The sequence below is a fragment of the Sturnus vulgaris genome, chromosome 8 (assembly GCF_052056855.1).
Source record: "Sturnus vulgaris isolate bStuVul1 chromosome 8, bStuVul1.hap1, whole genome shotgun sequence".
NCBI classification, from domain to species: domain Eukaryota; kingdom Metazoa; phylum Chordata; class Aves; order Passeriformes; family Sturnidae; genus Sturnus; species Sturnus vulgaris.
In genome coordinates, this window is record NC_142250.1 from 5,917,038 (window position 1) to 5,940,422 (window position 23,385).

The 23,385-nt window shown below is 42.6% G+C and overlaps 1 protein-coding gene across 1 annotated transcript in view; it reads left to right on the top strand.

Moving 5' to 3' along the window:
- Positions 1–23,012, top strand: part of LOC148222961 (uncharacterized) — a 37,574-nt gene extending 14,562 nt beyond the window's left edge. The window contains exons 3-4 of the mRNA XM_088168637.1: positions 18,909–18,991; positions 22,553–23,012. Of these exons, the coding sequence (XP_088024763.1) occupies positions 18,909–18,991; positions 22,553–22,719 (250 nt within the window). The 3' untranslated portion in view covers positions 22,720–23,012. The remainder of the gene's footprint in view (positions 1–18,908; positions 18,992–22,552) is intronic.
- Positions 23,013–23,385: the final 373 nt, after the last annotated feature.

Consider the following 23,385-nt stretch of genomic DNA (forward strand, 5'->3'; position numbering starts at 1 on the left):
CTGGCCAGTCTATTGCATGACACGGCTGGATCATTTCACACAGGCTGCACACGCACTTCAAAGGCAAATGGGAAGTTAACTGGTAAACCTGAGAGACTGTTGCCGGTGGGGTGGGGTCCTCCTTGAGACCCCCAAAACTGCCCAGGCAGTTCTCAGTGACAGGGCACGTTTCCAAGTCTTGCCCAGATAGAATCTGGCTTGCATCGCGCCTCAAGCCAGCGGAGTAAAGAGATAGGAATATGAAGAGAGGCACAAATCCATAGCTTTATTCTATGAAGGGATCCCGTCTAGCATATTCAACGGTTGGGGGTTTTTATATGTTTCAGGGGGTTTACATTTTGCACCAATTACCAAGGGAATTCTAAAACTAACCAATCTACAGAGGACTTTTAGGTTTGAAACTACCAATTAGTACAACAGAAAAATGGACCACTAATATTACAGAAAGATAACACAGGGGTCTACCAAGGGGGGCAGAATACCTTTTGGCAATTTCTTATCTTTAAGGCATCGTTTTCTATGGGGTCCCTTCCAGGGGCTTGGAGAGGGTTTCTACTTCAAAAATGGTTTCTGCTCCCTCCACAGGAGACAAAGAGGGAACTGTGGGGAGGGCAGCAGAAAGTCATCTGGGCCTAAAGTACATACCACATCTCTACTGTTTCTCTGTTCTTTTCTGTAAAATCCTTCTTTATTCAAATAGGTGAGCAAGCCTGGGTGGGTATGCCTCTTCTCCCAGACTAGTGTCCAGAATTGGCTTAAAATAAAGGGTAACAATTCACATCTAGATTTTTTTTCATGGCCTCCACCAAAGGCACTTGTTTATTTTTCTTTGTTACACAAATTAGCCCTCAGCACATACACAGCAACTCTGCAACTCTGAAGAGCCAGCCTGCTTCTCTGGCAGAGTAAAACCACAGCCATAAGCAAAGCAGTCAAAGCTTGGCTGTCGTGGGAGGCTCAGAATGAGGCCACATGTCTCCCTACCCTGGGGCCAATTAATTCAGGGCAGGAGGGTTAAGAGAAGAAGAGTGTGGGGTTTTTCTTTTCCACACAAGGAGCTCAGAGTTCACTGATTGATCAGGAAAACCAATCTAGCCTCTATCCCAAGCATGTACAATTTCCAGGGCAACCACCAGGATCAGTGCTCAGCTCAAAAGCAAAGGGCTTGAGCCTTTGCTGATGTAAACATGCTCTTTGGAAAGCTCTTCCCATATACACACCCCCAAAACCTATTTTTTCCAAATTTTCTGGTATTTGATAGCTTGCATATCACCCAGGCTGATGTGTGCCTTCCAGACACTAGTATCCTGTGGTTCACTTCCTGCTTCATACCTTCATTAGTATATGGCAAGAGCAGCTCCAGCAGTGGGAATGTCTGTCATCATGAAAAAAGACATTCTCATTAAAAAATAAAATAAATCCACATTCCCTAACTTTTTTATGGTGCTTATTCCTTTTCAGCTATGCTGGTGAGCCTGGATATTTCCAATAACCAAGCAGTTTGAGTAACTCTACTTTGTTAGTAACTCTAACAAACTCAACAAGTAGGTAGTAAACATGAGCAACTCTGTTTAAAAGAACCAGCCCAAATTTCAACAGTTTTAGTGAATCTTACAGGATCCATAAACGCATTTTAAATACAAGCTAGGAGCTAGGAGGTATCTTGGGTTTTTTTTCTCCCTGTTCCATATATTCCCTTATCTTTGTTTAGTTGATTGATTATTTTTTAGCTCCTCTCAGCTATCCTTTCTTCATCTTCTGTATTGTTCATCTCAAGCAAAGAATAAGGGGATAGTGTTAAATACAATTTGATATACCAGAAATTATAAAAAAATCCATATATCAAAATTTCCTCCCCTCCATTTGCTCTCATACCTTCACCACCCACCTATAATAGCATAACACTAGATACTAAGAGCCTACAGTGCTGGACTTCAATTTAATCTGAGAGTTTTTTATTAATGTGGATGGAATTAAGTAAGGTGTTGTCAAATCTTGTTCCACATTAGAGCAGGAATAATCAGCCATTGCCACAGAAGCTTTCAAAAAAAAGACTCACATGAACAAAAACTGGTAAGATAAAAGAGACAGTATATAAGTAATATTCTTATTAATGTTATGCATTTTTATTTTCAAGGAATCAAAACAGCATACTTTGTGTGTATTCAGAAATCACAGTCGTCTTCTGAAATGTTTAATTTAAATGCAAATTAGAGTAAACCTATGTAAAAGGATAATATAATGGCAATGATATTACTGGTGCTGTAAAAGTTTAGCTTTGAAAAGCCACAGAGATTTGATTCAGTGAACAGGAATGATAACACGGAAGAGAAAGAAAACATTACAAGAAAAATCTGGATCTCCAGAGCAGCAAATTTGAAACTGCTTCATTTTAGAATAAACAAAACCAAAAAAAGATTTTTGGAATTACGCTACTGTCTACTCTGCAACAATCATCCAGCTGACGAGGCATGTGTATCATCCTTGTTCTTCGAGGGAAAATGTTGACACATTTCTGTATTTGGACTTCTAATATCTTATGTTAGCCTGATATATTCCAATGATGCACTGCTGAAAATGGTTTCATAGAGTGGCAGATAAGGAAGAAACAGTTTGGCAACACAGAGCATTGTCATCCAAAGCCTGATGAAAGTGAAAGGAAGAACTCCATAAAGCACTTAAACTGCAACAGCTCTGTCTGTTACAAGCCTTGCAAAACAACTCTCCAGGGAATGATTTTAAAGCAAGTTTCACCAAAGCACTGGGCTATACAACAGCTGCACCTCATGTGAATGGAGGTATAATATTTAGTTTCAATTATCAGTGTAACAAATAAAAATGCTATTTGATTGAAATCTGCATGTCCTGAAACCAAACCAAAATAGAAAGTTCCTTTTTCTAATGCTTCATGTTAGATTTAGGCAAGAAGGAGCTACTGGAAAAGAAAATAAATATTTTCTTATTGCCTGTCTCTGGCTCAAGAGGCCTAAGTAAAACAACTCTAAAGATATCTTAAATGCAGTCTATTAAAAAGAGGCATGTTTTCATGGTTGAGCCTTTTCCATGGAAACAAAGAGCATCTAACATCATGTTCAAGCCTTTTCATCTATGACAGGCTAAAGTCTTTTGACTAGCCTCTATTTCACAGAGCAGAAAAATCCCTTCTTTTAGTTCCCTTCTTGAAGTTTTCCTACATGTATCAATAAAACATTACAGCATCATTACATTTTCTATGGGTATAAGTACAACAGCAATATTAGCACAGTGCTGATATGCAGAGAGCCCAGAGTGTTTTCATCATACTGTAAGAATATAATAAGAAATAGTTTGGAAATTGCATTAAAATGTCACAGCAATGTCATTAAGTGCCTTTTGCATGCTGATGGGAAAACAATTTTAATGCTATTTGTGGAGATATTCTTATTACAAGATATTCCCATTGGAAAACTAGCTTAGCAATATGATCTCATAATTGTTACAGAATTTTCACACCTATGCCATCGCTAAACACAGGCCTCACTTCTACCCTCCTTGGTAGTGTATAGCTTTCACTGAAGTGTGAGATGCTGCAAAGCTGATCTAAATCAAGGATCTGCAATTAGATCCTTGTTCCATTATCAACCCAAAAGTGAATTGGCAACAGACTTTTTATCACACAGCTGGAGGAGGAAACCTTGCTATTGAGATGATGCATAAAGATACCGTAAATTAAACTGGCAGCACAAGGGAGTCACAGCTCCCGAGACAGGCTTGTCACACTATTCAAGTAGGGTTTGGGGACAGAAAATTTAAAAAATAGTTAAAACTCATCTGCTTGGGCTTTAGGCAGGGCACTGACAAGTAAAATGCTCTACTAGGAAACTCCAAATAGGTCAAAGACACTGCTCCTCTGGGAGATGAGGCTCCCAAACACAGCCAGGTCATATTTTGCTGGTGCCACGCATGGACCCATTGGATGGGAAGCTGCAGGAACACGTGTGTGCTGGGAAGAGCATGGCTATACAGCTGGTCCCTCGTCCCCAAGCGTCTTCCTGCACCTGCAGGGGCTACTGAGCTGTAACCTTTTCATTCCTTTTGGCTTGAAAAAATTTACATGTGTGCAAAGATAAATTCACCTGCACAGAGAAGTCACTATATATAAAGACAAAAGAGATTTGGAAGGAATCCAACCAGCTGAATACAGACCACTCACTCTCCCAAAATCTCTGTGGTGGCCATAAAAGACCCTTCATGCCTGCCAGACAGATGTTCCCTCTGTTCTCTGCCCTGTATGCTCTAACCAATTTTCCCTCAATACCCTCAAGTGTATCTTAAAATTAATGTTATAAATGTCCTTAATTAGTTTAAAGCCTTCAACAGTTTCACTTAATTGTGCTCCAGGCAAAAAGAAAAAAACCCATTTTTCAGTTTTTCCCTGGATAGAAATTCCATCTGTTATCCCTAGCTATTCACTTCATAATTCTTTTTTACCAGCTTACTTTTTCTTTATTTTAGTGAGATAACCAAACCTTGACCCTATGCTCCAAACAAATCTAAAAAGCACTTCATATAGTATTACCACAATTTCTCGGAGAGGGCAGTTTTCCCTGCTTTACCCAAACCAGTATCTTTAAACACATTTGACCCTCATACCAAGGAGTTAAATATGACCTAGTTTGATTGCCTTGACAATGACAGGATTTGACTTTTATGATTTTATGATATCCCCATGCCTGCAATATTAATTGCATGTTCATTCTTCTGTTCATTCAGAACATTAGCTTCAAAAGCAGAGGATTTCTGTAAATGCCTGTGAGTATTTTACTTTCCAGTTTGTTTACAGCGTGTAGGCTTCGATGTAAAAAGCTAGTTATATTATTGACATCAAAAACTGCAATGCCAGGGTTGAACTTCCCTTCTGTTCCTTTCCACATACACAGTTAGTTATGACTATAGACTTTTTCCTCTCTTCCTCAAACAATACACAGTAATGGAATAGCAAGCTCCTCTGCAATCCTCTGCATAGGACAGAAAATGAATTTACTTCTAAAATAATTAAGGTCTCTGCTATAAAATCCATCTTGAGGCCAGGATCATGGCATTTTATCTTATCTGAAAGATGAAATATTTTGATTGAAATTAACTATTCCCATTAAAAACATTCATAATGCAGAATGGTGAAATTGACGCACACATTTCAGAGGGTGGTAACACACAAACTCAGTTATACAGGGAGGCTGGTGCTTCCTGGGAATAAATAATCATTTATTGTCTCAGTTTCTCCTCATTCCTCAGGAAAAATGGGGATTTTCTTCACTAAAATGTTTCCATACAGGTTTTCTTTGTATGAGTATCAGTTCTTCTTGTCATCATTTCCTTTCCTGAATAATTTCATAGCTTACTGGTCTGACCCTCTCTTAGTCTTTCCATTTTTTTTTTTCAATTTGAAGATAACTACTCCAGTACTAGGGATTTATTAGGATTTTATCTACGGCTAATTATGACTGATTTCAATAACATTTGTTTCAAGCTCACAAGAATTATTGATCAGCATACACATTCTTTACACCCCTTGCCTCAGATTCACACACTAAATTAACTCATTAATGATTACTACAAAAGATGGATAATAATATGATAAGTCATTTCAACTGCTGTAAAATTTGCACATGCAGCTCTTAACCTTGTTCTGTCTGATATGATTGCAGGGGTATGTGCCACACAAACACAGGCCACTGTGCTAATTTATCTATTGTGTTCACTACAGAACAAGACAATAAATAGCCTAATCAGGCAAAATGCTCCTGTGCCCACTTTGAGATAGTGAACATTTCATAATGTAGCCAGTTACACTGGTTATGCCTCCAAGCAGGCAAGGAAAGGGAATAATATTATGTGTGTGTATGTGTTCTACATACATTCATATATGTAGAGCATCTAAATATCTCAATAGAACAATTCTCTCCATCAATTGTATTTTTTTTAATGGGATGTGATGATGGGAGAGACTGGACAGCTGTATTGCACCACCTTCCCAATTTCTAGAGTGTTGAATTTGGTTGACACAAACCTCATTCCCCATTGATAATTTGATTGCATATGCTGGGCCTCTTGCTATATGACCAAGGTTGTTGAAAAGTGATTCACAGTAAAAAACACTTTTATGAAAATCAGCTCCAAGTATAAAAACATTAGCTATTAAAATAATATAAGGCTATGATTGCTATTTACGAAAAAAAGTTTGATTGCAAAAAATTCCATATTTCTTTTCTACATTTTACCAGAATACCTTTTGCAAATGCCTCAGTATCTTCATAAACTCTAAGCCAGCCTGAGGGTACAAATACATATTTGACACACAGAGGAATCCAGGCCTACACATTTTACTGAGCTCACCTTTTGCATCAGGCCCTGTTTCACAGTCAGTAGAGCAAAGAAACATGGTCACCAGGAAGCTTAGGATCGAATATGACAGGAAACAGCTTTTTGCAGCTTCATAGTGAGCACTCCTGAAGCAAGGAGCGGAGTAAGTGAAGCACAGAACCAGCCTTCTCGCCTAAACATCACGCAACCTAAAATTGCTTTTCCTCCAAAAGTCCCTGAGCATATTGGCAATTACAAATAAATTTGATAAGATACAGAGATGTCAGAAGATTTTAAGTTCCTTCAAGTTTCTGAACAATAGCTGTGGGATAAAAACACATCCCTCAGCCTGCAACCTTTCGATAAGTGGAAAAGGATGTCTCCACATATGGAAGGACTACACATTAAGTTCAAGTATTACATGCCTCTACTAGGTGGTACACATATGCTGCCATCCATCCAGCACAGTCATCCCTCAAACCCACCACCAGCTTCACTCCTTTTCTACAGGTGTCAGCTGGACGCATGGTAGGCAACTAAGGACAGAATGGGAACACTAGAGAATTATAGGAGGCAAGAGCAGCAAACTCTTAAGAACATAAGGTCTTGCTTATCTCTTTTTTCACTGCAAAACTGGGACTCCCAAAAGATACGCACATTTTTAAATTACTCTAAGTAAACGTTGATAGTATTCACATGATAAACATAATTAGTCAAACCAGTTCACCAAACAAAAACACAACAAACCCTGAACTTGGCAAACCGCTCATTTGTAGTTACCAGGACTCAAGCTCTTCTTCAGGAATTGTCTTCCAGCTACAAAGCTGTTACCTATCATTTGTACAGATAAAATATTATACAACAGCAGAAACTACTTTGGCTTAAGCTGGCAATGAAAGTTGTTATGACCTAACAGCTGCTTAGTTGCCTGCCTTAAATTAAGTTGTAGCTACAGCGCTATGACGACAGGAAGAAAAGCTCCTAAAGCTTTGAAACACCGAACCACTACTGCAGTTCTGCCAATTTGGAGGGGGTGGGGTGGTTGAGTGTAGTCATGCTTGAAATTCACTTTAAAGATAAAGTTTCTTTCCTGAAGATGGCTAAATCCAGATAAGCTCAACTGTTTGGTTTTGAGGTCTGCCAGAGATGAACCAGTGCAGCCACCAGGGAAATGCAAGAGGCACCCACAGTGCTGCCACATCCCAGAGGCACTGGGTGCCTTTCCCTGATGCCTCAATTATATAGCCAAGACACTGTCACAGTTATCAGATGGCTCTGCCCCATCTGATAGCTCCTTAGAGAATTTCCTACCCAACAGCTATGTCAGCTACTCAAGATCTACATGGAAATAAACCTTCGGTCACATCTCTGAATGCTCCCAGGCACAGGGAAAGCAAAAGCACAAGTGCAAAAATAGTGCCAAGTCTTTTCCCTTAGGAAGCACCAGGTATAGATATTCCCTATCTCTGGGAAAGACCTGCTCCAGTTCCCAGCTCCCATGCTGGAGACCCTTGAACTTCACCTTCTTCCTCAACAGTTTTAATTTCATAAAGCACAGAACACTTTGGGTGAGAACTGACCTTAAAGCTCATCCCATTCCACCACTTGCCATGTGCAGGGACACCTTCCACTATTCCAAGTTGCTCCAAGCCCTTTCAACCTAGCTGTGGACACTTCCAGAGATCCACTTCCTGGGAGCTGCAGCTTCTCTGGGCAACCTCTGTCAGGGCCTCATCACGCACACCTATTGGGAATAATTCCTTCCCAATATCCTATCTAAACCTGCCCTCTGGCAGTGGGAAGCCACTTCGTCTTGTCCTGTTCCTCCATTGTCCCAAGTCCCTCTCCAGCTTTCCTGGAGCCCCTTTAGACACTGGAAAGCTCTCAGAGGTCTCCCTGGAGCCTTTTCTTCTGTAGATGAACACCCCCAGCTCTCCCAGCTTGTCTCCAGAGCAGAGAGGCTTCAGCCCTTGGAACATCTCCATGGCCTTCTCTGGACTTGCTCCAATATCTCCACATCCTTCCTGTGCCAGGACCCCAGAGCTGGATGAAGAACTCCAGTGGGGCCTCCAGAGTAGAGGCAGAGAACCATTCCCCTCAACCTGCTGGTGGCACCTTTTTTTAATGCAGGCCAGGATTTGGAAGGGTCAAATTGACCTTTTCCAAGTGGATGTGCCTTTCCTATCAGATGGTCCCTATTTGTACCAAACGGTATCCTCAGCTTGTGTATTCCTGCTCTGAATATTTACAAGATCATATATTGGTTGTCATCTCATCTAACTGAATTACCAGCCTCAAGATTTAAGAGATGAAGATCAAGGATGTGTAGCTGCAATAAGGATCCTTCAGAACATGAGGTTGATATTTTCCTCCTGTTCATCAAAAATTCTGCTGCATCGTGGACTTCTTTACATGAATTTTAAAAAATCTATTTGGATGAAAGTGACTGAACTTCAAATAAGCAAAAGGAAATAAGATGTCATATGTCATATTCAGATTAATGGGATTGCTATGCCACTTAATAAATTTTCCCTTACTCACATTTTTGATAAAAGTATTGTATCCTACAGGGATTTCAATTTTATATCTCAAAATGAGTTTAGTATATTAGATTTTACTGTATACAGATTAAATGAGGACTTTTGAGAAGTCTCAAACTTACCTGCTCAGCTAAATAAATTTTCTGACTTTGCACTCAGGGTAATTGTAATAGAGCTTTTGATCCCTGGGTAGATGGATGCAATAGTCCTTTAAATCCCAGATTTTCAACATCTTCAAAGACTAAAACAATGTTTATGAGAGAGTATGGTTTTAGAGACATCTGGTGGTTATATAATCCTAAGGAGAGAAATCAACTGTGAAAGTATTAAACATACTTTTTCAACAAAAGTATCCTGTAAAGAGAAAAAGAGATTAGCTTATTCACTGTCTATGCAAACTGAAGTAGATGATTTGACACAAAAATCAGCCTTGTTTATGGCAACTTGGCAGCTTTGGTCACAGTCGAACAAAAGAGGAAAAAGATGTTTCAAGATAAATTAATATATGTGTGTTTCAGTAGCATTAAAACTTGTCACAGTTTAGTCAGAGAATAACAGGGGCAGGAGATTGGATATTGAATATTTCAAATCCTTCTGTTAGACAAAAATCTTTATCTCTGCCAGCATCTTCTTAGCTTGGGTTTTGTTCTAACTCCTGGTGTGCTTTTATTTTATTTTTGTTTGAAACTTCACTAACTTTCCAGCATAATTTTTACTGAACTGCTTGCCTAAAGCTAGAAGCTATAAATATAAACTCAGAAATTAAATCACATTCTTAACTTCTTCAGTTCAAACCCCAAGGACAGATACCCCATATAAAATAGCCATACTCATTTTCTATTCATTAATAATATACATTATTATCAGAAGAGTGATTTATAAGGACTTATAATTCAAGTCCTTATTAGAAGTTTAAGTATCTGGTGCTGTATTTGTACCTCCTCTGTATTTCCACAGATCTACTGGGGTACAAAGCACAGAACTACTCGTTTGGAGATATCACATCAACTGTTGCTCTCAGACACTGACAAAAATCCAGAAGAACAAATCCACTCCAGGAAAAAAAATCCCTTCAAATTTAGGGAAAAAAGAATTATCTGGCCTCATCTTCTGTACTTAAGACATCAGAGCTGTGACTGTGAGAGAAGAAAATAATCCTCCCAGGCCCACTCTATAATATGGATTTGAAGAGGTTTAAAGCAAAAGAAATATTGAAAATTCACATTTCTGCTGTCTGGAAGGAGGATTACTCCTCTCTGGTTTGGGTGGGAAGGGAGGCCCTGTGTTTCTGCCCCTTTGGGGTTCCCAGCCCTTTGACAATTTTCCCAACTGCTTTAGAGGCATCTGTTTTCTCAGCCCAAGCATTGACCCCTCACTCTGAACTGCCTCCCTGTTCACAGCAATGCTGATACCTATACCAAACTCCTCTATTTCCCTTGCTTAGAGTAGAGCACAGCAAACTTCTGTGAGAGCTAAAACTGGCCTCACACAAATGTACTTGTTGTGAAAGGCAAACATATCTGGGGTGGTTTTTTGCTGATCAGAACACAACAGCCTCAGACATAAAGCAAGGCCTCAGAGGAAAAAAGTGAAGAGCCATCAGCAATTTGCTGGCAGTGATACTTTCCCAAGTCACAAGTAATGTCGATATTTCCTGGGAGCAACACAATAATTCTGCATCAGAAGGTGTGCTCATAAATTTCTATACAGTGTAAACAACACTGACAAACTGTACTCACCTGTTTATTTTCAGTCAAGAAAGAAATTGGCTTGGAAAGTCAAAAGCATACTTTATTTTTAACAATCTGACCATGAACCAACATAAATTCTGATGCTAAGTAGGAGTCTATCATGAATGTTTTTCCATCCTGATCATTCAAAAACAGTTCTCTCCTGAAAGTTTTAACTTTGAATATAATTTACGTGCAATGAGCTGTATTAGTCTTTCATTATATTTGAGATTATACATGTACATAGTTCAGGATATTTAAAGTCATGGTTGCTGTAGAAACCATAATTATATTTCTTGTTAAATCATTAAAGTTAACATCATTTATGAAATTACAGGATATTATGCAGGAGTAGGAACTCAGCAGTGTAAAGCCACTTTACAACTTGAGTTCTACCCATGCACAAATACCTCAGAAATTGCAAAATCAGGTCATCTCCAAGGGCTCTGAATAATGTAAGGAGTTTCAGTTCCATCTCAGACATGAGTTGCCAATTATGTATATTGCTTTAGACCCACAATTTACTTTCATTGAAATGTCCTGTGATGCCAGTTGATACATGGGCCCAATTCAATTTCCAGTAGGACTGGGTTTTTTGGCTTTGCTCAAGTTAGGGCAGTGCCCACAGCCTCCAAAATGGGATACAAACTGGATAGAGGAAAAACTTACTGCTATTTCTTCATCTCTCACTTTGATCTCATGCAGGACTTCCCCCTCCCCTCTCCAAACATACCACCATCCTCTAGTAAGCTGATGGACATCTCCTGGAGCTCCAGCCTCTCACTCCAGAACAGAGGACAGGAATGTTTTGGCATGGCCTGTTTGGAAGCAGAGATCAGCTCAGGTACATCCATGTGGAATGCTAGGAACCCCCACATGGGATGAGGCTCTGGGAACACCTGTGAGGACTGTAAGCACTCTTGTAAGCCAGATGCTCTTATCACAGCTTATATCCCCAGCTCATGATGAGAGAGATCTTTGTGTCATGTCCCCACACACCCAGGAGTGGGACATGCGCTGCTCTTGACACACTGCTGGAGGACACAATCCCTCTTTGTGGATCTGCCTTTACTTACAGAACCCCAGCATGCCGCAGTGAAGAACAAATGTCTTTCAAATGGATATTCTATCACCTCTTGCAAAATAAGAAGCTACTTTTCCAACAAGGAACAGCTGCAGGCTAATTTCTGGATCCCTGTCAATCACATGAAAGCCTTCTAAATTAATCATGTCTCATGTTCCAAGCCATAAAAGAATTAGCATTCAAGTGCACCTAAATCATTACTTACATTGTTATCATTTGTCAGGCAAATCCTTCCTTCCTTTTCTAAAGATACTGCACAATTATTGAAATGTCATGTAATGTAAAACTTGCTGGGAAAATTTTAAAACTTTTATAACTCCCATATTAAAACACGCTACTAGGTCATCACTGTCAAGACTTGTGAGTCTCCTCTGTTGAAACCCAGAAGTCATTTCAGCATCAGCATTGGGTTTATGTACTTCATTATACCGTAGTTTTCCTTGTAATTTCTGTAGACTTGCAATTGTATTTAAAAGGCATTTCTACAGGGAATAATTACTGTCTGCATTGACTGAAAAACAAATGAAAGAAAGTAGACAATGCAGAAAAAAGCAACCAGTGCAACAATGCACTTCAGAGTCTCTCCCTGAGACCCTGGGCAGATGAGCAAATGTCATAAAAACAGCCCTTTCGGAGGCTGGAAACTTGGACTTGTACAGTCCTCCTAGGGAGAAAAGAGTAGAAAGGAAGACGAAAAGCAGAATGCTATTTCTTCTTCCTTTCTGCAGCTGAAGGATTTGGAGTGAGAGGACTTGCATTTTACCACCAGAACTAATCCCAGCTTAGGAGATAATACAGCCTTCTCACAGCTGCTGAATCACTTTCCTCTCTTTCTGCTCTTCTAGCTCACCCAGTGATACAGCCAGGCCCTTCTGCTATTTCCTTCTCTTCTTCCCCTGCCTGAAGTGTTTGCACACACAAACAGGGCGGGGTTTGTGAGCTGAGTTAACCAAATAGTTCTATCACTGCTTTAACCTAAGTGGTGTCTTGTGGTTTTGACCGATGAGTCTTTACCCTTTCCTCCGGACTAGCTCAGATGTTAGGGCGAAGCCTCACAGATCTGCCACATGAACATGAATAAAAGATAACAAAAGAGACTCTTTCCCCCTGGGGAGGTTGCAGAGGTTTATTTCTTGTGGTCCTCCAGGAGCGAAAAGAGAGAAAGAGAGCGAGGTCAGGGGGCACAGGTCTTTTATAGGGTCTGAAAATGGGGTGGGAAGAAATTGGATCTCGGCCAGCTAGGTATGGCCAGAGGGGAGAGGGAACAGACCACAGGGCATTGCAGGGGTCACGGAATCTACCATTTCGAATACATCTAGGGAGTTACAGCATCTCCTCATTTTTTGTTTAACAAAGGAGAAGGAAGAATATTCAGTTCATCTTGATTCAAATTACGATCTTGCCCACCACTTGCAGTTAGTGGGAGAGTTAGATTGTTCTAGGTTTTTAATTTCTATGTGATTGACTACTGAGATAGAAGGAATGAGACCATTAATAGCCTTGAAAACCAAGTGATGTAGGATCCCGAACGCCATTACTACAAGGAAAAGAATAATAAAAATTAACAAAATTGTTTTAACGATAGAAGTCCACCACCCGGTGAGTCCCCAGCCTTTGAACAGTTCATTGAACCAATATTCAGATTCTTGCTTCACTTGTCCGATCAAGCTGTTCATGCTTCGGAGGGTAGCCTGGATGTTAGGAGCTCTCGAGGTCAGGTTCATGCAGCAAAGTCCTTCAAATTTCTGGCACTCATGTCCGTGCAGCAGCAGCAGAAAATCTATAGCAGCACGATTTTGGAGTGTGGCCTGCCTGGTAATTTCCTCGTCTTCCAGGAGGGAGCTGATAGTGGTGGATGTTAAGTTTGCCTGTTTGACTACCCAGCACTCTAGGTGGCCCAATTCACCCAGAGCTTTGGCTGCTGCAACCCACGGAAGAAACAGGGACACAGCAATTCTTTTTGACTTGGCCCAATGGAAAATTTCAGAATCACAGTTTGGGTCCAAATTGTCTGCACTTCTCTTTTGGATTTTATTAGCTGATTTGTTTTTGTGAGTCCAATGGTTAATTAAGGTTTCATTGGATGCCAACAGGGACAACCGCCCAAAGGTGCATGGCCCTCCTAAAAGCCGAGAAGGGATCCCTGCCCATGCCCGATCTCCACAAATCAAGAACAATCACCTAGGGAGGCTTTTGGGGCTTGAATGAGTTGGGGTGTCAGCTGCAATATGGCTTATAATATTGCACCACCTTTTGGCAGTGAATTCCTCATGATATTGCATTATGTTGTGGAATTCTTTTATGCTAGAAGGTTTTGGGAAGATCCTAAAATGAATGCAATATTGTGCTGGGTAGGAACCTAACAGCTCTAATTCTTGGGGTTCCTGAGCTGCTTTGGGAAAACTTGGCAGCAACTCAGCTATGGGGTTCTTACTCATTACAGCTTGCTGCCTATGATTTTTGTATGATGAAATGGTGTGTGACTCGGGAAGTTCATTGGGCATTTGCGTTTCAAAGCTGGCTGAATATTTTCCAGTCTTCAATGGGATTCCTACCAGGCAGGTGGACATAGGGTTTGTTGTTGCTGCTGTGGATAGACATATGTTTTCCTGTTGGAGTGTCTGTGCCAGGGTCACCCAGATGTTCTGACATGGCTGAGGGATGATCCATGCAGCTGCCAAACTGTTCAGTGTTAACAGGAAGACAACTTGGATGGGGTTCATCATGGGACTGAGTGGAGGGAAGGTTTTCTCTAAAAGGAAAGACAAACATTGTAAAACCTGTTAAAAGTCTCTATCTGCCGAAATGTCATCCTCTATGAGGATTTCCTTTCCTTTTTTTCGGTGGCATCTTCTTTTCGAAGCCACAGCCACTTGCTCCTCATTCCCCTCAGTTGGAGCAGGATGTTTGGGGATATACGGTTTCACCCACTTTTGTGGAATCCATCGAGGGCCTGAGGGAGTGGATACGCATGCAGAGCCACGTCCCCAGGTAACGAGCTCATTGAGACCTTTGGTTTCTCAGGTTTCTGGGTCCCTAATCAAGACTGGAGGATGTTGGGATAACTTGAACTGTTTCCCACTGTTAAAGTCATGTACCACAGGTGGACTCATGTTCTCAAATGTTCTCAAATTCAGGAAATTGATAGTAAACATGGCTTTACAGAGCTTCTACTGTGGAGATATCCACACAGCTGAACTGCTCTGTTTTGCCAAGACCTGCTTAACCGTCTGATTGGCTCGCTTAACTACACCTTGGCTTGTGGGGGAATGGGAGGTGCCAGTTTTATGTTCCACTCCCCACTGCTGGACGAATTCCAGGAACTCCTTGGACTCATACGCTGGGCCCTGATCAGTTTTGATTTCCCTAGGGATCCCCAGCACTGATAAGGCTTGCACTAGGTGTTGTTTGGTGTGCACAGCCCTTTCTCCCGCATGGGCAGAGTTATAGACTGCTCCTGAATATGTGTCAATGCTTACATGAACATATTTGAGGCGACCAAAACTGGGTATGTGTGTTACATCTGTCTGCCATACCTCACAGCTGCCAAGACCTCTGGGGTTAACCGCCATGCCCATTGATGGCATGGTCTGGAGCTGACAGTTGGGACAGGTGGCCACAATGGCTCGAGCCTGACTCCATGTTAGCTGGAACTAACACATCAGATCTGGCACATTCTGATGATATTGCTCAGCTTTGCCTGTTGAAAGATGTCAGGGAGGTGTGCTTGTTCTGCTGGGGTTGCTTGTTCTGCTGGGGTTGCAAGGGAGTCTGCCTGACGGTTCCCTTCTGCAATTTCGCCTGGCAAATTGGTGTGTGACCTCACATGCATCACATAGAACAGATGTTCTCTATGAGAAATCAAATAAATTAGTTTTGAAAGCAACCTGAAAAGCTGCTCATTCTCAATGTCTCTGAGCACTGCCTGCTCCGCCCTGGACACTACCCCTGCTACATAGGCTGAGTCCGTTACCAAGTTGATTGGCTCTGAGAACTTCTCAAAGGCTCTTACCACTGCTGCCAGTTCAGCTACCTGGGGTGATCCCTCCACAAACTCAACATCAGCTTCCCAGTGGTGAGTCTGGGGATTTCTCCAAGTCATCACCGACTTGTGGGAAGCCCCGGATGCATTCGTGAACACTGTGAAAGCTTTGAGTGGTCTCCGACTCCTCTTCTCATGAGGAATGAGGTGGAATTCCTCATTAAACAGCTTCTGAGACAGGGCATGGACTGATATTTGTCCTCTGTAGCTGTCCAGAGATAATTGGAGACTGGCATTGCTCTGAAGCAAATGCTCAAACATCTCTTTAGTCAATTTCTCAGGAGAGTCCCTCCCCTCCTCAGACAATTTGACTGGGAGGTGGATACATGTGAAGTCACAACCAGCCAGTTCATACAGTCTCATCCTTGCTTTCCAAATCAGCTGAGCTATCAGCTCTTGTGGCTTAGTGATGGTTTTGGATCTTTGGTGCGAGAGGAGGACCCACTCTATGATTAAGAGTGACCCTTCTGCCCCTCGATCCATTGGAATATCAACCCGTGTAAGTGTGGCAGTTTTCCTAGGACAATGAATTTGAAGGGCAGCTCGGGCTGGTAATGATGAGCTTGCCTCTCTCCTAAAGCCTTCTGTACCTTTTTGATTGCAGTCTTTGCCTCTGGGGTCAGTTCCCTGGGAGAAAGCAGCTCTCTCTCCCCCTTCAATAAATGAAGAGAGGTTCTAGGTCCTCATTAGTGAGGCCTAGCCAAGGCCTAACCCAATTCAAAGACCCACACAAGAAATGGAGATCTGCCAAGGTTTTTGGATTACAATTAATTTCCAGTTTCTGCGGAACAATGGTCCGTGCAGTAATTTCCAAGCCCAGGTACTTCCAAGGTGGCATCCTTTGGACTTTGTCCTGCTGCAATTGAAATCCAGCAGAGGTTAAAACTTTAACCACTAGGTCAAGTGTGTCTTGAAGTAGAGAGTTATCGGGGGCGCACACACAGGCACATCATCCATGTAGTGTAAGATGATGGCTTCCCTTCTCTGATCACGCACCGGGGACAGCAATGAGGCCACTTGCCACTGGCATATGGAGGGACTACATTTCATGCCTTGCTGCAAAACTCTCCAGTAGTAGCGCTTCACTGGGGCTTCTCGATTGATGGTAGGAACCGAGAAGGCAAACCGTGGGGCATCTTCTGGGTGTAGGGGAATGTGGAAGAAACAGTCCTTGGTGTCTAGAAAAGCCAATTGCCAATCTCTGGGAAGCATCGTTGGAGAAGGCATCCCAGGTTGGAGTGACCCCATGTCCTCAATCACTTTGTTTATTTCCCAGAGGTCGTGAGGCAGCCTCCAGTTGTCCTTCCCCGGTTTCTTTATTCCAAAGACTGGAAAATTCCACAGACTTGTGGTCTCTTCTATGTGGCCTTTAGCCAATTGCTCCTCCACAAGCTCTTCAAGCTCCTTGAGCTTCTCCTTACTCATCGGCCACTGTGCTACCCACTTTGGGGTATCATCTAGCCATTTCAATTTTTGAGTACGGCACTCTACAGTGGCCGCCTTTAAAAATCCCGAGGAGTCTTAGGAATAATCAATTTCACTCCCCACTGGGACATGGTGTCTCTCCCCCATAGAGGGCATTTATAGTCTGTAACAAATGGACAGAAGCTAGCCAATTTTCCATCCGGCCCTTCAATTTGCACGATGCTTTTTGATATTTTTGCCAATTTTACTCCTCCTACACCTTGGATTTTGCCTGCCACAGGCTGTAGTTCCCAATGTGACGGTCACATCCTCTTGGGTATGATAGTCACATCAGTGCCTGTGTCCAGTACCCCTTCCACATGGAGGTGGTCTGATCCATGGGTTAGGTTCCATGCCAAAGAAGGCTTTTCCTCACCCACCACTTCTGCCCAGTAGACTTCAGGTGATTTTCCATCTACTAGGATCTCCTCTAGAATGGGAATGGCCTGGGCGAGGATTTGCCCCTCGACCAGGCAATATGGTGGTAGAGGACATCGTGCCAGGAGAATGAAGCTGGTTATGCTTCCCTTGCTGGTCATGAGAGCCTCCTCAGTCTCCAGGAGTGTGTGTGCTGTGTCCCCAGTAACAAAATACTCACTGTCCAGTTTCATGTGGTTTAACATCATGTCCTGTGTGCTGTTAGGTAAGTCCACTGTAATGACTGTCCAATCAGGTGACCTGAAATGAAAACCTTTGGTAGTCACGAGCCTAAAACGGCCTAGTGGCTTCCAAACCTTGTTAATTGAACATTTAATATTTTGATTGCTATGCATCCCCACACCCTGTATTCCATCCTCCCCCTTTTTTTGTAAGAGGGAGTCTTTTGCCAGTGTGGAGCCCGCAGTATTTATAGCCGAGGGCGCGATTGTGTTAATGGCGGGTGCGCGCTGGGATGCTAGTTTTTTTGTTTCTTGGTCTTCTTCTGTTTCTGGCTGTGTGGACAGTCTCTGGCCAAATGTCCTGGCTTCTTGCACTGGAAGCAGATGATCTGCTGCAGCTGCTCTGGGGACATTGGTTGCTTCTTTTCTCCTGGTGTCACAGCTGCCATGGTCTTTGGGTGTGCCAGTCCTGGATTTCTCTCGTGTCCACTGAGCAGTTCTGCTTTCCTGGCACAGGCTTCTATCATCTGTGCTAAGCTAGGCACTGGTTCAAGGGGAAGGCTAAGGATAACCCTGTGGCAGGTTTCATTAGCCTTCCTCTGAGCCATCTCCTTAATCAAATATGCTTGTACCACCAGATCACGCACCTGCCTTTCCACTTGCACACAAAGATGATCTACAAACTGTAAGAAATTCTCAGAAGCAAACTGTTTAATGTTAACATAACTACCCTTGGCATCTACTGTTGGTAATTGATTAAAAGCCTTTTCTGCAACATTGCATATTTTATCCAGGACAGACTTGGATAGTACTCTGGTTTGTCTCTCGGGGCAATGCCAATCCCTTTCCCCACATTGGTGTTCATATGTTATGTCATTATTATCACCATCTTTTGCATCCTCAGAGCTTTGTAAAAGCTCTTGTAAAAGCACTTCCAAAGATCTTTTTCACAGGCTGAGGGAGTTAACAGACATCGGAAAAGATCCTTGATATCATATGGAACCAGTTCGTTTGAGCTAAAGGTGGCTCTCATCATGCCTTTAAAGATTTCACTATTTCTGCCAAATTCTCTCTGTACTTTACAAATTTCCTTTTTTATCTTGATAGGACAAAGGGTGATAACGTCTCTTGCTGTTTCTCCTACCGAGATAAACCACGGGAGCAGCTGATGGTATATATTCTTCTCCCAGGTATTGACTCACAGGGCTGGGCACCCCCCCCCCACCACGGGGACACCATCTGTCCAGCAGGGGCTGTGAGCTGGTCCCCCCCCCCACCCCCATCCCCACCGGCACTGAACCCCGCAGTAGCTTGGAGGTCAGGCATGTGAAACCAGAGCAGGCGTGTGGTGGTGGGATCCAGGGTTGCAACACATGCAGGCAGGGTTGCAGGGTGCTGTCATGCAGGGCAGGGTCTTGGAGGAGGGAGGGGGCAAGGCAGCTGAGGGCAGGGATGGGTTATGGGAGGGGAAAGGGTTAGGGGCAGGGACCAGAGGGTAAAGGGGGTTGTGGGATGAAGGAGGAAACACGTGGCTGCCAGCATATGGGACCCCCCCCACTCGCTCTACCGCATGGCCAGAGCTATCCTGGACCTTGCCCCCGACCCCTTCAGGCTTAGCCACGTGGCCGTTGCCCTGAAGGGAAGTAATTTCTATAACTTTCGGAACACTGCTCCGAAAGAAAAACACTTGGGTGGGAAGGGTACAAGGAGGGAGGGCTGACAATTTTCGAAAAATCATCTGAACCGGGATATTGGGGAGGACTCAGGGGCCCAGAGCAGCTACAGCTGTGCTGGGTGCCCTGCGGTTCCCGGGGAGACCCATGGGTCCCATCCAGTTCCAGGTTATAGGGTTTTGGGGAAAGGGAAGGTGAATCCGAACTGTTTTGCTGCTGCTGCCTGTTGTTTCTGTCTGAATTAAAAGTTTCTGAATTTGTAAGAATATCGGGAGGAATAGAGAGGCTGTTTCATCTTCATTTTCCACTTTTAAAGTTAATAAATCCCCTATTTCATCCCAAAATGAAATAGAATTTATATCTTGCAATTCAAGGTCCGATTTTTCAACAGACAGCCAGCTTGCAAAACGGGCTAATCTTTTCTTAGATATTAAAACATCTCCTGAACTTAATATTTCCTGAGTTGGGAACTTATACTCTTTTGTAGGGCAGATTGCTGTAAGCCCATGATGTTTAGTAACAATCTGCCACTATATCTACCCCACTACAGTTAAAACACAGGAAAAGAGTTAGTTGTTAAAATGTGCCAGGTACAGCACAGTTTTTAGGCTCTGCTGGCCGCGGATCTGATGTTAATTCCGCCGCTTTTGTCGGTAAAACCCACGTGCTGCCAGAGCCACTTTTGGGACCGATCCAGCTGAGCGGAGCCGCAAAAAGCTGCAAAAAGCCATAAAAACGCCGTGCCGCCACTTTGAAACCAATCAAAACTGCCACCTGCCGTGCCATTTTCTGAGGTGGCTGCTTCCAGCCCCCTCCAGCCTGTATGCCGCGCCCCGTGCACACCCCCGTGCCGCCACCTCTCACAAGCAGCACCACACTGGCCAAATGCCACCAGTGAGACCCCCCCCGTGGAGCTCCGGGAACCCACCTGCCACAAAAGGAGGCATACACTCACCCTTTATCTTGCAGGCATAGGCTTCTGTGTAACTGTAGTGGGTCTCTGTCCAGAACCGACCTGCCTGGGCTCCTGACAGGCTTCCAGTTCTTCCTTAAAGTCTTCGAACTGCAAAAAATGCAGCTCAAAGAAATTTAAGGTAGTTGATCAGCTCAAAGGCTTATTGAATCCTGAAAATGGGAGTCACAGCTGGTCGTGGGGTTCTCTAAATCCATAGAGACCAACCACATTGAGCACCAACTGTGGCTTTGACCAATGAGTCTTTACCCTTTCCTCCGGACTAGCTCAGATGTTAGGGAGACGCCTCACGGATCCGCCACATGAACGTGAATAAAAGATAACAAAAGAGGCTCTTTCCCCCCTGGGGAGGTTGCAGAGGCTTATTTCTTGTGGTCCTCCAAGAGCGAAAAGAGAGAAAGAGAGCGAGGTCAGGGGGCACAGGTCTTTTATAGGGTCTGAAAATGGGGCGGGAAGAAATTGGATCTCGGCCAGCTAGGTATGGCCAGAGGGGAGAGGGAACAGACCACAGGGCATTGCAGGGGTAACGGAATCTACCATTTCCAACACATCTAGGGAGTTACAACAGTGTCTTTCAGCACCAAACTCTCTGCATGTTCTGACATCCATTCTCACAGGATCCCAGTAAACAGCACCGAGAGTTTTTCATCCTTTTCTCTGTTTTTCTCCATTGAGTTACTAGTTCCTTGATTCAGACTCCAAATCCTTAGAGCCACAAAACAGCTTTTTGCCCCGTCTCTGAAAGCACTGTGCATGTAGTCTCCACCCAGAGTTCTTAGGTACTGCACATGACAAGCTACAACTAGTAATCCTAAATTGATGATACAAACCTGGTCCCCTCACTTCTTTCTGGAACAGAATTTCAAGCCTATTTCTCACAAAGAACCCTTAGGCCAGCTCTTCTGTATAAGTTACCTATCACCCTACTGTGCTATTGCCATACTATCTTCAAGGACCAGGACTAAAGACAAAATTATTCATCAAAGTGGTTGCGCTCGGTTACAATCAGTTAATTCTTCAGCTGGCTTATGTGTTGAGAGAGAAAAGTTAGAGTCAATATGTGGATTGGCCCTCAATTCTGTCTAAGAACTTTCAATCTAAGTTCTTTGTAGCTCCTCAGCCCTTTGTGCAGAGGTTTTCATGAGACCTGCAACACCATGGAAGTCTTCTACATCAACCTTCTGGGGAAGAGCAGAGTATTTGGTACGGGACCCTCATCACTTTCTTGGGATTGCCATTGGAGTGTAGATCGGAAGGCAAATATTTAGGATGAATTTGTAAGTTCAACAGTAGAAAGATATGAAATAAAAGCCAAAGCAGGTCAACCGTGGATAGCAAAGCCAGATCCTGTAAGAGAGATGTGCACCATTCATGTGTAAGGATTATACCACTCAGCTTTGCCCACCTTCTTAACAAACTCCCTCTAAAATACGTACATGTGAACAGGAGGCTGCATTTCTCTTAAAAACTTCTCTCCTTTCTTCAACCGCAATTAAGAACAGAATAATCACTGTGAACTGACACAACCATCTTCCCCAAAGACAGGTCACCCCTTGCTGTTTGGCCATAACAGAGGAACTTCAGCTTGCTCCTACTTTTATTTTAAAATCTTTGAAGTTTTAGTGGAACACAAAGATATTAAGATTATCATGATACCCAAGTATCTTAGGTGTTTGTACTATTTAGGATTCCATTGAGTCTTTCAGACACATCTAGTGATGTACTATCTTCTTTCTACTGCCACTACTAATTATTTCTGATTGAGTAAATGTCTTTATTGAATGACTGTTACACTAAATAAATGTCTTGGGTTGCAATGCAGGATGTAACCAAAAGTATGTATTCTATCACCATCTGTTGAAGTCAGGTGGGGCAGTGATCTTTATATCCAAGGGGTTATCTTTTGTTAATGGGCCATCCAGGTGGAGCTGTGTTCTTTATCTTTTCCACAACCCATCCTTCCTCCAGGGTCATTAAGGGGCCATTGAGTCTCACTACATTACTGATAAAATTGCATCATCCCATTGTGAAATGCTCCACCCCAGGGCAGGAGGAAAACTTTTCCTACTTATATATACTTATATATAATCTGATATTTGGAACAGCAGCCTTTATCTACTGGATTCCACTGGAAAACCAGATCCTTCTACATCATCACTGGAATTTGGAGGAAAACTACACCCTTCTACAGGACCACTGCTTCAACAGAACCACATCTGTCACTCCAGGAGGACTGCAGCCACCATTTAATCAGACTTCACCAACACCCTGACTGACAGGGTGTCAGGTTGTATTCTGACTCAGTGTTTGTTTTTTTTGTATTACTGCATTTTTATTTTAATTTTCCTAGTAAAGAATTGTTATTCCTAGTCCCATATTTTTGCCTGAGAGCTCCTTAATTTCAAAATTACAATAATTTGGAAGCAGGGAGTTTACATTTTCCATTTCAAGAGTGGCTCCTGCCTTTCTTAGCAGACACCTGTCTTTCAAACCAAGACAATAAATGAGAAGAATTAGCTTAACACCAACTATACTTTGAATATGATTCTGTAAATTATAAAACAAACTCGGAGTAACACAGTCTTACAGAGAATTTAGGAGCAATTTGGTTTCAACTGTCATTCAGATTTCTGCAGTCTGAGCTCCTTATACCGAATTGGGAATGCATGAGGCCAAGATGTAACTTCTGAATTAATGTATCATTGTATTTTTTTACATCAAAATTTATTCATCGAAATTTGAAATTTCACTGCAAATTCAAATCAGATTAATCAATGTTCAGTATCTAATTTTAGTATCTAGTATTCTACAAACATTTTCAAAAGCTCATAAAATTGAGCCCAACCAGAAGAGAAAGCACTTAACTTTGTGCATCCTACTAATGATACTACTATGAGTCTCACCACGTTTTATTCAGAACTTACTGTTAAATTAACAT